The 13674-nt window shown below is 52.6% G+C and overlaps 1 protein-coding gene across 3 annotated transcripts in view; it reads right to left on the reverse strand.

Moving 5' to 3' along the window:
* Positions 1-9490, reverse strand: part of Thsd4 (thrombospondin type 1 domain containing 4) — a 537636-nt gene extending 528146 nt beyond the window's left edge. Inside the window, exon 1 of one of the 3 annotated variants that reach the window (XM_063246801.1) lies at positions 9257-9490. Coding sequence is in view for 1 of the 3 variants with exons in the window: in XM_063246799.1 (XP_063102869.1) it covers positions 776-1066 (291 nt within the window). In the remaining 2 variants the exon portion in view is untranslated. Of the gene's footprint in view, positions 1-775; positions 1650-9256 lie in introns of those variants that run through there. The other 2 variants (XM_063246800.1, XM_063246799.1) reach the window with 2 other exon arrangements.
* Positions 9491-13674: the final 4184 nt, after the last annotated feature.

The following is a 13674-nucleotide window of genomic DNA, read 5'->3' on the forward strand; positions in this document are numbered from 1 at the left end:
CGCTTAAACCTTCCATATCAGCTGGCTTCCTCCGATGCCACAGCAGCAGGGTGAGGGGTGCCTATCACACTGTAGCCAAGTGGGGACAGAAGTCCAGGTACCTCATTTGATTTCCACTGACACCAAGAAGGAAAGGGAAGTTGTCATTACTTCCCATACCACTGTCTGGGAAGGTCGGAGTGCTTTACTAGGGGGCCATGGGTAGCTGTTTCTGGCACCATGGAAGAATGTGAGGGAGATTCGTGGCCTCATTTCGGCTGTGTGGCAGTAGGAGTCCTAACTATCCAATCACTGGGCCTCTTCTGAGCACCAGAGTGGGAGGTAAAAGGCACATCTTGTTGTTTTTGTTTGGGAGTGGAGCCCTGGGCTCTCCATGTGACCCTATAGAGAAACAGTCTTTCAGAAATGATCTAGGCAATCTGCATTCATTTGGGGATGAAGAATTAGTGACCCAGATATGGGCAATGGATTGCAGGAGGTCAATGACAAGTTAATGGCAAACTTGGGATGCAACACTCATCTCCAAGAGCACATGTCTATAAACCAAAGACCACAGGAGGAATGCCAGCCCAACATAATAATGAAACATCCCCTGGCCAAAGGAGAGCAGCTGCCTCCCTTCACATCCTGCCAGACCCCAGGCCAGCAAGTACACATGGCCATGCTCCATCGCCCCCCTAAACAACACAAACATCGTCTGCTCAAGATGGGCCTTCCATCCAACACACACAGCAAAAGCACACACGAGAGCCAAGAACCACAGCATCTCAGTCACCTTAGGGGCTGGTGGTCTTCCATCTGGAGAGGATCCTGGCTTTCCTTCTGCTGGAATCCCTGAAAGCAAGATACACCCAGGAGCTGTGGAATGCAGAGCAGCCAGCGGCCGGGCGTTCCCCTCCTGGCTGGAGAGCAGGGTCTTCACCCAGCTGGAGCTGCCTTCCCTAGGCCTGGCCTCGCCTCTGGCCCGGCCTCTGGGCTCAGCACAGTGCTGCTTATTCTCCAAAATGAGAGCCGGGTGACCTGGGAGGGGAAACCGCTTTCTAACAGCCTTTGTTTTTGTTTCCATTTAAAAAGGTTAGTGACTTTATTGCATGTGGAAAGAACCAAAGCAACAATTCAAAAGAGGCTCAGCATGTTTTGGAGCTGATCAAATACACAGAACTTTTGAGCGAGAAGAGGAAAGGGAAGAGAAGGAACAAGTCTGTCCCACTTTCACCATGTGCCAGGCACAAGATGGTGCTCCTTCAGTGCCCCCTGCCCTGGATTTTACCATAAAAACTCCAGCTGAATCAATTTCCAAACACCTTACCAAGGACCATCAGCTCTCAGGGAGTCAGACAGGGCTGCTGGGCTGCAGACTGGCACAAATAATAAACAAATGCTGGAGAAGACCGTTGAGTCACCAGTGACAAGGTCACACAGGGAGGTCAGCCCTCAGTCTCCTCGGGAGGGCCTGTTTGAGCTCCTCACAGACAACAAAACCCATGGATTTTGCCCTCTAGACAATTGTGTATTTCCACACAATCTATATGCATCCTCTGGTATGCTTAAAAACTCCAAACTACTTACAACACCCACTACAGTGCAAATGCTTTGCGAATGGCTGTTCAGTGATACTGTTTAGAGGAAATGGACAAGAAAAAGTCTATATTCACTACAGAATGCTTTTTTTTTTTTTTTTTTTTTTTTTTTTTTTTGTACTGGGGGTCAAACTCATGACCTCACACTTGCCAGGCAGGCGCTTATGCCACTGAGCTAAATTCCCTGGCCCTTAGCTGCTATTATTTTTACAGAATATTTTCATTCTGCACTCCTTCAGATCTATAGGACTGGCAGGTATGGAAGCCGACTATTCATAAAGTCACTGAATGCCAACATTTTGAAACAATACAATTTAAATTTCTTAGTTCATTACAGTAACTAGTTATAGAATTGCGAGTTGTGTGAAAGTAAGTGTGTATCTCAGTACCACCCAGGCTGATAAAGACCCACAATCTTTTGCTCAAAGAAGTGTAGTTCATAAGTTCTAGCAAAAGAATGTATGAGTAGTTTTGTTGATGAGGATATTTGAACATTCATTCTTCTATTCATTTAACAGAATTTTAAATATCATAGTCATCTAGGCCAGGGATCAGGAACCTAGTCATGGGCCAAACCAAATCTCCTCCCTCTCTGTTTATGTCACATTTTTTACCTGAACAAAAAACAAAACAAACAAAAAACAAAAACCAAGAGAAAGACTATGTAATGGCACATGAAAATGATGTCATAATAATGAAATTCAAGCGGTAGTGTCTATAAATAAAGTTTTATTGGAACACATAAATGCCTGTGCGTTTATGGATTGATTGTCTGGCGCTCTTTTCTCGCTGCCAGGCAGCTCTGATTAGCTGCAAAGGGACCACACAGCCTGAAAGCCAAAACACTAACCCTTGACCCTTTGCAAAATCTGCTGATCCTTGACCTGCGCAGTCTGTCAGACAGCGGTGCTAGTGCTGGATTGAAAACACACTGTGATGAGGATGTGATAACAAAAGAAACAGCCACCCACGTGGCTACTGAGAAAGCCCAACATCCATCGTGGCCTCCTGGGCCGGCAGTTCCGGAGCGAGCCCCTGAGCACTGCTGGAGGTGACGCTGAACCGCACAGCCTGAGACTGAGTCCAGGCATGCATACTCTTTACACAGGCCTCTGGGGGGAAAGTCTGAATTATGAGTGATCTGAAGTCCGTCAAGTCCCCAAGAATGTAGCCCTCCCATAAAACGCAATCGGTCCCACTTCCTCTCTCTCCTTCCCCCTCCCCCACGCTCCAGTCCCTCCATTTCCCACTCATTTGAGGGTAATGCTTTTCCTCCTGGTCTCCCCAGCTCCCCACAGCTTAGCGTGCATCAGAGTGACTGTCCTCACTGTGCCCTCCTGGCTGTGGGTACCACCACCCTCCAAAGCAGACAGCAGCTCCATGTCTGTGACTGGATGGAAGTCTTCACGTTCCGTGTTCATGAAGGCCCAAGAGTGGGCCCCTGATGCCTGCTGTCATCTGGATAAAGTGTCCTCCAAGAGGCCTGTGTGTGGAACACCGGTCCCCAGCCTGTGGCATTGGTGGGGGAGAGGGAGTTTTAAGAGATGGGGCCATTGGGAGAAGTTGGGTCCTGGGGCATGCCTGGAAGGAATATGGGGACTCTAGGCCTCCTTCCTCTCCTCTTCAGTTCCCAGCTGCCGTGAGGCCAGCAGGCCAGCAGTCTTCCGCCACACTCTCCTCCTGAATGACGCACTGCTCGCCACGGGTCAAGAGAAACGTTGCCCTCTGCACCGTGAGCCTAGGGAAACTCACCTTCCAGCGCTGCCGGAAGTCAATTGTCACCACATCAGGCCAGGAAGGGGCCGTGGATGTACAGACACCGTCTCCCCAACTTCCTGCATTATGGGCAGAACTTGGGAGCCCATTTCACACATTGGAAACTGATGCTCCAAGAGGTCAGGCTGTCCCCTGCCTCACGGGCCACCTGAGTTACCACGCATTGGGCTCTTCCTGACACCGCATGGAGCCAGGAGACTGGGAGTGGGAGGAAGTGAACCCAGGCCAGGAGCCGCCTTGCCCTTCCACTCTAATAATACCCAGGGACATCACCCCCTCCTGTGGAACACAGAGAGGCCTGCCCTCAGCAGCGCCTCACATCCCCAGCTACCAGGGAGGCATGGAGGTCCCTCAACCCGTGACTAAGGAAAGAACCTAATTAGGAAAGGGAAGAGTCAGCTGCAGCCACCAAGCACCCCTTCAGTTTCCAGAGCTGTCCCTCGGTGCCTGCACCCCTCCAACTTCCCCAGAGCCCCAGAGCCACTTGCAGAAGGATGAGAACAGCTCTCCTTTCCACCTGGAGATCAGGTGCCTCAGAACTGTCTTTTCAAACGCCCTGGCTAGGTGAGAAGGGAAATGCCCACCTGCAATCATACAAGGTAAAAGGGTGGTGTGCACATATGAGGTTAAAACATGAGCAGGTTTCAAGGAGAAAAGCCAATAATCCCCTCAGATCCTCCCCTTCACTTTGAACAAATTATCCCATCTTCTCGCCACCTCCTGGAGCAGTTCTGGAAGTACTCCTTCGTCAGTATCTTCAGTCATGCTGTCCTGGCTCGCTTGGTGTCGTAAAGTGATTGACAATGTTTACTGTACCCACTCATTTTGACTTTGGGGAAGGGCCAGAAGCCACACAGGGTCAGATCCAATGGCCCAGGTGCCCTAAGGAGCCTGCATTTCCATTGGATGGTACTCAGCAGCAGTGTTCACATAAAGACATGAAAGAGGACAGTGCTGCATATCTACAGCCGGGTGAGCCCGGGCAAGGAACTTAGCCTCTCTGCGTTTTAGCTCTGGGGACCACAGAATAGGAATAATAAAGTCCAGCTTACATGGACTGTAGAAGGGATGAATGAATGAACCCAGGTAAAGCCCTGTACTTGATAAGAGCTCCATGAACGGCAGCTCCTCCTTAGCTGGCCTCTGAACTTCAAGCCCCCAAAAAGGCTCATCTGAAGCATCACTAAAGTCAAGGAGGCCAGGCACCTGTCGGGAAAAGACAGGAAATGATGCCAAAAGTGATAGCATCAGCACGTACCCTGCAACAGCATTTCAAAAGTTAAGTCACACCTCTACCCAGGGATCACCTTGTAACCACTAATAAATAAGCTTTCTGCTTAGTCTCACAGGGCCTCCTTGCCCACTGTGGGGTCCCCACTTCCTGTCAATGATAGGAAACGGTGAATCTTACCAGCCCTACGGAGGGTAGTGACACCAAGGGTGCTGTGATGGGAGCTCAGAGAAGCCAGGAACAGGCAGGGCGTGGATTTGGTCCCTGGGCCCCAGGGTCTCCAGGGCTCCCACTTGCACAGTTTTCTCTGTCCTTGAATCCAGCACTTGGGCTCACTGGCGCACAGCAAAGCTTCCCTGTGAGCAGAACTGGAGCAGCACTGACCGGTTCCACCTGAGGTCCTGGCAGTTGTCACCATCTTCCCCCACACCCCCAGCCCTCAGCAGTCTGCCCATCTGGCACGGAGGCAGGGGGCAAGGTGGTGGAATCAAAAGGGCAGCAGGAGGCCAGGGAGCCAGCAGCAGAGGGAGGGGCCAAAATTCAAGGCATGTAGGGGCAGGGGTCAAACCAGGAAGATCAATCAAGAGCAAGTTTCGGATCCACCCAAAGTAAGCCTGGGGGAGGAGCTGTTTGCATCCTTCTCAAAGAGATGGTCGCAATTCAACCGGACAGACAAGAAAAGACAGACAGCATTCAACTGGCACCGCCGCGGGCCCCGGTCTGTTTTAAACATTTTACACCCTACTGAGTCTCACCGGGGCAGACATTATTCTCACCCAGTCACCATTCTACAGCATAGCGGTTAAGGACCTGGCACAGCCTTGCTGGTCCTGGGTTAGCACTCCAGGGGCTGGCTCCAGGGACCTGTCACCTGCATGTCACCACAGAGAGGCCAGGCTGCCCGAGCTCGGACTAAAACAGTCTGTTTATCTTCCTTCCAAGCTGCAGTTGGGGAAGCCACATGTCGAGGGGTGAAAGTATGCTTGAAACCGACACCTTTCTGATGTGATCGGAGGGCTTCTGGGAAGGAAGCAGGTGGGGCAGCTTCCCGGAAGTCCCATTTTCCACTGGCACGAGAAATTCATCTCCTTCTCCCTCTTTCCTGTCCATGCCTCTAAGAAAAATGCTTAAGTCACACCCCCTGCTCCTGACCACCCCCAGCGGTGACCACGTGGCTGTCACTGCCAGTCGCTGCTATAAATCACGGCGATGCTTCCCTCTCCTCGGATGCCTGTGGATGAGTCCCCTGGTGGGGCTGGGGGCCAGGCCTAAAGGGTTAACATCTCATTTCCTCTTGTCTCTCAAGCCTTAATCCCTGGCAAGCTGGGTGCATTCCAGCCCACCTGGAGCAGGTCAAGGCGGCTCCTGGCCACAGCCACTGCCAGCTCCTGGCCACTGCCGGCCCTTCGTTTCCCCTGGCAAGAGATCAGATGAGGTGCCCATTAATCACTCGTTTCTCTAGTGCTCTCTGCCGGCCAGCCTCAGGCAGCCGGTCAAGCAGCCAGGAGGGTAGGGGCCCACCCAGTTGTGTGCTGTCCAGTGCCACCTTTCCGGGACCGGACACGGAAGCACAAGTCTGCCCCACTACACTGTCCTGTGAACCATGCCAGGGCAGCCGGGCTCCAGGAGACTGCTGCTGGGATCAGCTCCAGATAGACTCCCGAGAGGACGGCATGCGGTGTAGACGCAGCAGAAAGATGAGGTAGAAAGAAGAGGGATAAACAGAAGAGGGCACCAAGCATCAGGACAGAGATCCACTGCCCACCTGCTTAGGTTCAAGGCCAGCGGTGCACTCACCTCTGGGGTCTGCACGGAGCCCTTCACACGTGGCCCTCAGAGCTGAGATTTATGTGCATAGTACCTCCCTCCGTCACCACCTGGTCAGGCCCCAAAGATACGCAGTGCGACTCACGGGCCTGTGCTCAGATGTCCTCAAGCGGTAAAGACCCTGCTGCCCTGAAAGGGCTCTTTCCCTGGCCTTGGGCACAGCTCTCCACTGCCCACTCCTTAGGCTTAAGGCCAAAGCCCTTGTTAAGAAGGGGCTCCTGGTAGTGAAAAGATGCATTAACTCTCCTGAGGCTGAGGCAGGAGGATTGAGTTTGAAGACAGTCTGGGCTACCTGGGGTGACCTTGTCTCAGAAAACCAAACAAGAAAACTTGTCCTCATGGCCTGCCTCCACTCTGGAACCTGCAGTCTTTTTACTAGATCCTAACTCTGATCCAGAGGTAGACAGAAGGGCTAACAGATGGTACCATGTGATGCTTCCATTAGCGGAGGGGAAATCTGAATTTCTAAGCTGGCAGGCGACAGGGAGAGGGGTGTAGAGTGCAGAGCAGCTGAGACAAGAAGGGAGGGGCTGACCGGTCCAGCAGGGAAGAGTTGGGCACATTCTGCCTCGGGTCTTTTCTCTGGCTCCTCCCACTGCCTCTCTGCCCTCCCCTCCTTTTGAACTCCTCCTTGGGCTTCAAAGCCCAACAATAATTGCCATAGGTCCTCCCACGCAGAACCAGCCGTCTCCCACCCCCACTCCGCTTTGTGTGTCCTTGATGCTTTTTTTGCACACCTGCCCCCACTCCTGTATTGTTTTGCGGTTGTTTCTTTACTTTTTCTCCCTCGGGCAGTAATTTATCATACACTAGCCTGTCATCTTCTTGCGGGCAGCAGTGATAGTGCCTGTTTCCTAAGCCGAGGTACTTGTGACAGTCCCTGGCAGGCAGCGGAGGTTCGCGAGGATCTGCTGCAGAAAAATTTAATAGCAGTGAAGCCTGGAAGCCACCGTGATATCTTGCAAGCGATGATGTGGTGAAATCAGAATTTTAGGAATATTAATCTGTCAGCATGAAAGAAGATGGATTAAAATGAAGAAAGCGGCTCGTGGCTGGGAGTCCAAAGGGGAGATTATTTCTGTATTTGGACGTGGTTTAAGGTGGGGGCAGGGAAATGAGTCCTTGATACACCACAGAAGAATGCGGACTCAACTTGGTGATAAATGAGCTAATCATGTAGAGGATGAGTTAACGGGATTGGGGGCACCGGAACTTTCACTCTGAGCTCTGGTGTAAGAGCAGAGACTTGGGGAGCAAGACAAAGGGCAGAGGGGAACAGTGTGAGAACTAGCCTCCCTCTAGGAAAACTGATTGCAATCATGACCGAGCAGTTCTAGGCAAAAACAAAAACTCCGACAAAAATCTCCACCCCTACTCTTTCCCAAACCCTGAGATGTATGTTCCTTTCCCCTCACAGCCAGCTAGAAACATTTCTTTACAGTATACACGACTGAAAAGAAAATTAAATCCAAACTGGTGCCCTGGGCAGCACTGGGCATGGAGATAACACAGTTCCACCAGCCAGCACCTTCCACGAGGCCAACAAAGTGCTTATTCAGTAGTGACTCGGTTCTCTGATCACCTAAACCTATTTCCCAGGCCAGGACCTCTGGGAAACCCCTGCTCCAGCCCTGCTGAGGTAGATAGGAAAGTCCCAGGCCTCCCATCTGCTTCCTCGCATTAATTTTAAGGGCCAGGATTTTGTTTTCTAAAGGAATTGAACTATGGTGCCAACAAAAATCTATAGACATCGAGCGGGACTGTATTTAAATCACAATCATAAAACGTTTGCTCCTCTGGGCATGTGAGACCCAGTAAGACCCTCTTAAGCCTATCCCGCCAGCTCTGAACGTCCAAAGTGTATCATATGCAGCTTTTCAAAGTCCTACGATTTGAAAACAACAAAAAAATCTTTTCAACTGTTTACACCTGGATACCTTCAAGGGCGAAATGCGAGTTAGCCAAGCCCATACCTTGGACCTCGCTCTCTGGGTATCTCCTCTTATTCCAAATTCCAACAGGCATCCTTCGCCTATGCTATCTAGGTCCAGGCTTCAGTTGATTTACTGCCCGCAAAAATGGGGCGCCGGGGGGGGGGGTTGCTGAGTGGCGAGGGTCGCAAAGGAGACTGAAAGCCACGGCGACCGTCATGCACTTTTTAATAGGCTAAGGACACGCTGCTGCTGGGTGGGGACTGCTAAAAACTCAGACTAGACCCATAAATTCCAGATGCTGAGAACGTCCTGAAAACCCCTTGCTAAGTCAGGGCTGATGTTATTTCACAGAAAAACTTTCAGATCTCTAACGCTGCAAGGTGAGCTCGCCGTGGGTCACTTTAGTGCGCGCGTGGCGGCCACAGGTACCCGGGCCGCCCTGGAAGCAGCGCCAGGAGCCGGCGGACACAGCTCATCCATCCGCTCTGGCTCCGGGCGCGCCGGGCTGAAGCCGCCCGGCTGAGCTTGACCCGGATCCAAGCCTTGCTAGAAAGCAGCGTGGCCAGGCCCGAGGCTGGGACAGCTCGCTGAGCGTGGCCGCGCTCCGCGCAGGGCGCGAGGCTGGGGTAGGGGCGCACCGCCAGTTCGCGCGCTCGAGGGTCCCCCCGCGAGCCAGGGGGCTCCACCCACCCCGGGGACGGCCGGGCCGCCCGTCCTGGAGTCTGGGAGTCGGCGTTGGAGGGGAGAGCCAGGCTCCGAGCCGGGAGCAGAGGGGAAGCGGGCACAGCGACGGCACGCACCGAGCGCAGGTCCCCGACACAGCCGCCGCGCCCCCGGCCTGCCTCCCGCCACCCAGAGGCGCCCGCCGCCCGAGCCGGCGCAGGGGGCGCGCCCGCGGCTCTGCTCACCTGGCGGTCCGTGCGCCGCCCCGCGTGGTTCTGGGCGCCCCGGCCCGAGCGCCGCCGCGAGGACTGCCGCCCCCGCCGCCTCCTCCCCGCGCAGCGCGGGCTCCGCTACGCCCGGATCCGGTCCGGCTGCGCGGGCGGCCGGCGTCTGGGCGCACAGCTGCGGCTCGGAGTCCGCGATCCAGAGCGGGACCCGTGCGGCTCGTCCTCCGCCCTCCCCTGCCCCGGCCTCCCGCTGTCACCCGGAGCCGCTCTCGCCGCCCCCTGGCGGCCGCCTCGGGAAGAGTCGCCCCCGTGCACTCTTGAAACCCCGGGTCTTCGTTGGGGGTTAAGTTGGCCTCTAACTCGCAGAGATCCCCCTGCCTCAGCCTCCCTAGTGCTGGGATTATGGGAGCGCACCACCACACCCGGCTCCACGAGGGTCGCGGTGAACCACCAGCAGGATGACCCCTGCTTACAGAAAATGCATCATGCATTAGAAGGGAAGGCGGTCTAGGCAGAGGCCAGGACGGCTGCGATCACGGAAAGCAAGCAGCCTGCGCTGGGCAGGATGGGCTAAGTTAGGGGAGACAGAATGGGCAGAGGTAGGGGAGCGTGAGCGAGGAAGGCCGTGGTTCCCCTTCCTGTTTTCCACAGGTTTGTGGGGAGCCACTGAAGCACGGAGGCAGGGCAGCATGGAGGCACCCTGGTCCCCTCGCATCTGGCGGTCCAGGGAGGGGCAAGGGAAGCTCTGCAGTCAGCCAGAGCAGAGCAGAGTGCAGGTGGCTGTGAGGATAGAAAAGAAGGAGCCCCGATCTACAGGGTGCCTCACAAGCCAGGGCTCCCGTGCCTTCTGAGGGCGAGGGCCAAGCATGGGGCGAGAGCCTGCCAGGTTCCAACCATGGTGGGACAGTACAGGAGAGGGGAACACTCGCACAGGCGGGGTGGCTCAGTGTTGCTGCTGGTCTCTTTCTGGACAGCGTAGTGTTTGAACGAAAAACCTTGCTGCAAATCATCATCATCATCATCTGTAATAATAATAATAATAATTAATAATCTGTATTTCTAGCCTTTTTAAAAAAACTGATTGTCCCACAGAGGGCGTGACCAAAGCCACACAGCCAATTAATGACAAGAAAACCCACTTCAAGGGCTGCCAGCCTGGCATAGCCAATTCAGATCCTGATCCTGATGGGAGGTGCTTGACTACCAGGGGGAGGCTGGAGCCGCCCAGGTGCCTCAAATCTCTCAGCCTAAGGCCACACGGACAGATGGAGCTTGGGGGTGCCACTGAACGGTACACCAAAGACTGGTTACAGTCTAGGTGTGCACGCCTGGAATTCCAGTGCTCTAGAAGGCCGAGGCAGGACACGTGCAAGTTGTAACTAAGCCTGGGCCACTGAAGAACTTAGCCAGAGCTTGTCTCAAAATAAGAGGAAAGAAAGCAGCACTGGGGGTATAAGGAAGTCTCAGGTTCAATTCTCAGAACAACAACAACAACCATTAATAATAATAATAAGAGGGGTAAGCATGCTTCTCAGTGGTAGAGTGTTTGCCTTGCATGCACAAAGCCCTAGGTTCAATCCCCAACACCAAAAAAATAAGTAAAAGTTTTGAAAGTTAAAATGTAAAATGTCATGATACGTTTTTTTAACCATCATTCCACCCCCCCCAAAAAAACCCTACAAAAACAAAACTAATAAAAACTTGTTCAAATAGGATGGATTTATTAATTCATTTAAGAGACATTAACTGAGAGCTCAGAGCAGCATTAGTGCCAGGCAAAATGGAAAAAACATTCCCATCTAAAAGAGGGTTAGAGTCCCTAGTAAGGTGAGAAAGATGACTTAGAGCCAGGAACTCACACTCCCAGCAGGCAAATATAATTAGGGACCATGAAGAAACACTTGGGGACTATAGGAGTGACACCTGTCCAAACCAAATCTGGGACCTTCTGCTCAGGGCACCTATCTATCTTTCTTTTTGGTTTTTTGAGACCAGGTTTCACTCTATAGCTCAGGGTGGCCTTGAACTCACTAGGTAGCCCTGGCTGGCCTCAAACTCACAGCAAGCCTCCTGCCTCAGGCTCCTGAGTGCTGCTATTACAGGCACGCACCACCACACCTAGCTTTTGCTCAGCTAATTTTAAAGGCTGAGCCAATGTCATAAGACACAACGTAGCGTGAAGCAAAGAGTCTACGTATATTTATTGATTTTTGAATGAGTTTTGGACTTACAAAGAAAGTAGTACAGAGAGCTCCCTTTTAGCCCCTTCTCATTTCCTCTAATATAACATCTCACATCACCAGAGGAAAAGCATTCTTGACTGAACTTGACCTATGCTGGCTCCACAGAGCTATCGGATCCACTCCACACTCACCCCAACTGCTTTGACCATTTTGTCTGTACATCATCAAATGCTCTCTCTAATAAAAGTCAAGACTGTGCGTCCTGTCCAGAATGAGACATCTACATTCCACAGGAGCATGGGTGGATATTCATGCTAAAACAGCACTGTTCCCACCCTCTAGGCCATGTCACACATCTCTTATCCAAATGCATGTGCATGATAAACACAAGTCCCCTTGGCCCTAGAGGTGGCCCTGAAAATGACAGACAGAGCACCGACTCTCTGGCCTGGGTCAGCTCTCGGATACACCTGCCGTCCTGTAGGCATCGATGATTAGCTGCAATCCCCACATCCTTTTGCCCTGGCTGGGGTGGGAAATGATGTGGTCACCTCAAGGAAGATTGCCTCCCCTGCTGCACCTGCCTTTGGCACGGGGCCACAGCTGCGGAGTGCCCGCTGTCTGTCCTGGGCTTCCCAGTCTGGAACATGGCTTCTGTATGTGGCAAGGGCTCCCCCAAAGTGGAGCCGGACTTGCAGCCGGCCACAGCACCTGCCGGGACCGGAGTCTGTGCAACTGGAGCCGGGGCTCGGTTCCTGTGGGTTGTAATCTGGAACCAGGTGGCACTGGCTGAGAAGCACAGGGATCACTTGCCAGGGAGGGGAGAAAGCCTACAACGCTTCCCACGTGCGTGATTGTGTACTCTTCTGCCAGCAGAGTGGTTCTTTGGACCAGCATTCCAAAATTTGCACTTTGGAAAACATTGCCATGAATGCTGAACACACACACACACACACACACACACACACACACACACACACACGGGCTGTACCCCAGCAGGGAAGATGGAAAGAAAGCAGACATCTATTCAAACTTTCTGATTTCAGCTCCACTTGAGGTACCTGGATTCACCACGGTGCTTGTGTAACCATTCCTTGGTTGTAAATTTATGTGATGCTGTCAAGTCAAGGCAAGTGAGTACCCAATAAGTGAATAAATAAGGTAAATATGGTAAACAAAATCCCAAATCCCGTGAGAGCTGGTAGACTTGCTATTGCACTCACTGTTTCTAAGTGTCTCAGGGTCAGTTCTCTCCCCTGCTCGCCTCTTTAACCCAATTCGTTTCCTTCCTCCTCCAGCAATCTGGGACATTGACCTATGGGTGAGTCTGCACCCTGCCTGGGGCTGGCTCCTACTTGACCCATAACTCATAACAACCCATAACCCAACCAGAGAATAAATAATCGGGAGCCACAAACTCTGAGGACATAAGCAAAATGGTTTCTAGACCGAATACCATGGATTCCTATGAGGTGGCCGGATTCCTACGAGGTGGCCGGATTCCTATGAGGTGGCCGGATTCCTACAAGGTGGCCGGATTCCTATGAGGTGGCCGGATTCCTAGCCTCATTTCGCTTCATCTCATCATCCTCTTTCCCTTCTTTGTTTTACTCTCATTCTCCTCTTTCTCACCCCACATACAGTCAGAAGAGATAGGAGAAAGTTCATGTTACCTGGTACAACACAACTTTTGGAATTCCAAACATTCAGATTATTCCTCTTTCCCTCCATGTGCTCACAGCCAAGAGGAGTCCTTTGGTAGCAAAGCTGAGGACCAAGGAAGGTGACAGGGTGGCCTCGGGGCTCTCAGGGGAGGCCCCGGGCTGTGGAGGGAGTCCATCCATTTGCAAGGGCTTGTGCCTCTCAAAGGGGATAAATGAGTCACTCATCCATGTATCCAACTTCCTTTTACTGATGCTAACTGAGAAATGTTAGCCAAAGTAAAAGGGGGTCGTATGATAGTGGTTCTGATCAGGCTGCAGAGATGCTGAGGGAGAAAGCTGTGTTCAGGGTTCAAAGGCAGACAGAAGAGGCAGACAGAGACAGAGCTAGGAGGGTTTGTCAGGGACAAGCAAGAGACCGCTGTAGAAGCACCAAGGTGTCCATCAACGTAGAACCAAGGCACAGGCCGAAGCAGGACCCTGGAGCCCCTGCTGCTCTTTATCTTGAGTTAGGGCAGCTCAGGTGTCCCCAGAGGGTGGCGACTGCCAACCGACAGACACCAGAAGGTCTTGTTTTTTGAACAATCGAGAT

This window comes from Cavia porcellus, unplaced genomic scaffold (assembly GCF_034190915.1).
Source record: "Cavia porcellus strain 051 isolate PalLab524CR breed Dunkin Hartley unplaced genomic scaffold, mCavPor4.1 scaffold_4, whole genome shotgun sequence".
Classification (NCBI taxonomy): Eukaryota; Metazoa; Chordata; class Mammalia; order Rodentia; family Caviidae; genus Cavia; species Cavia porcellus.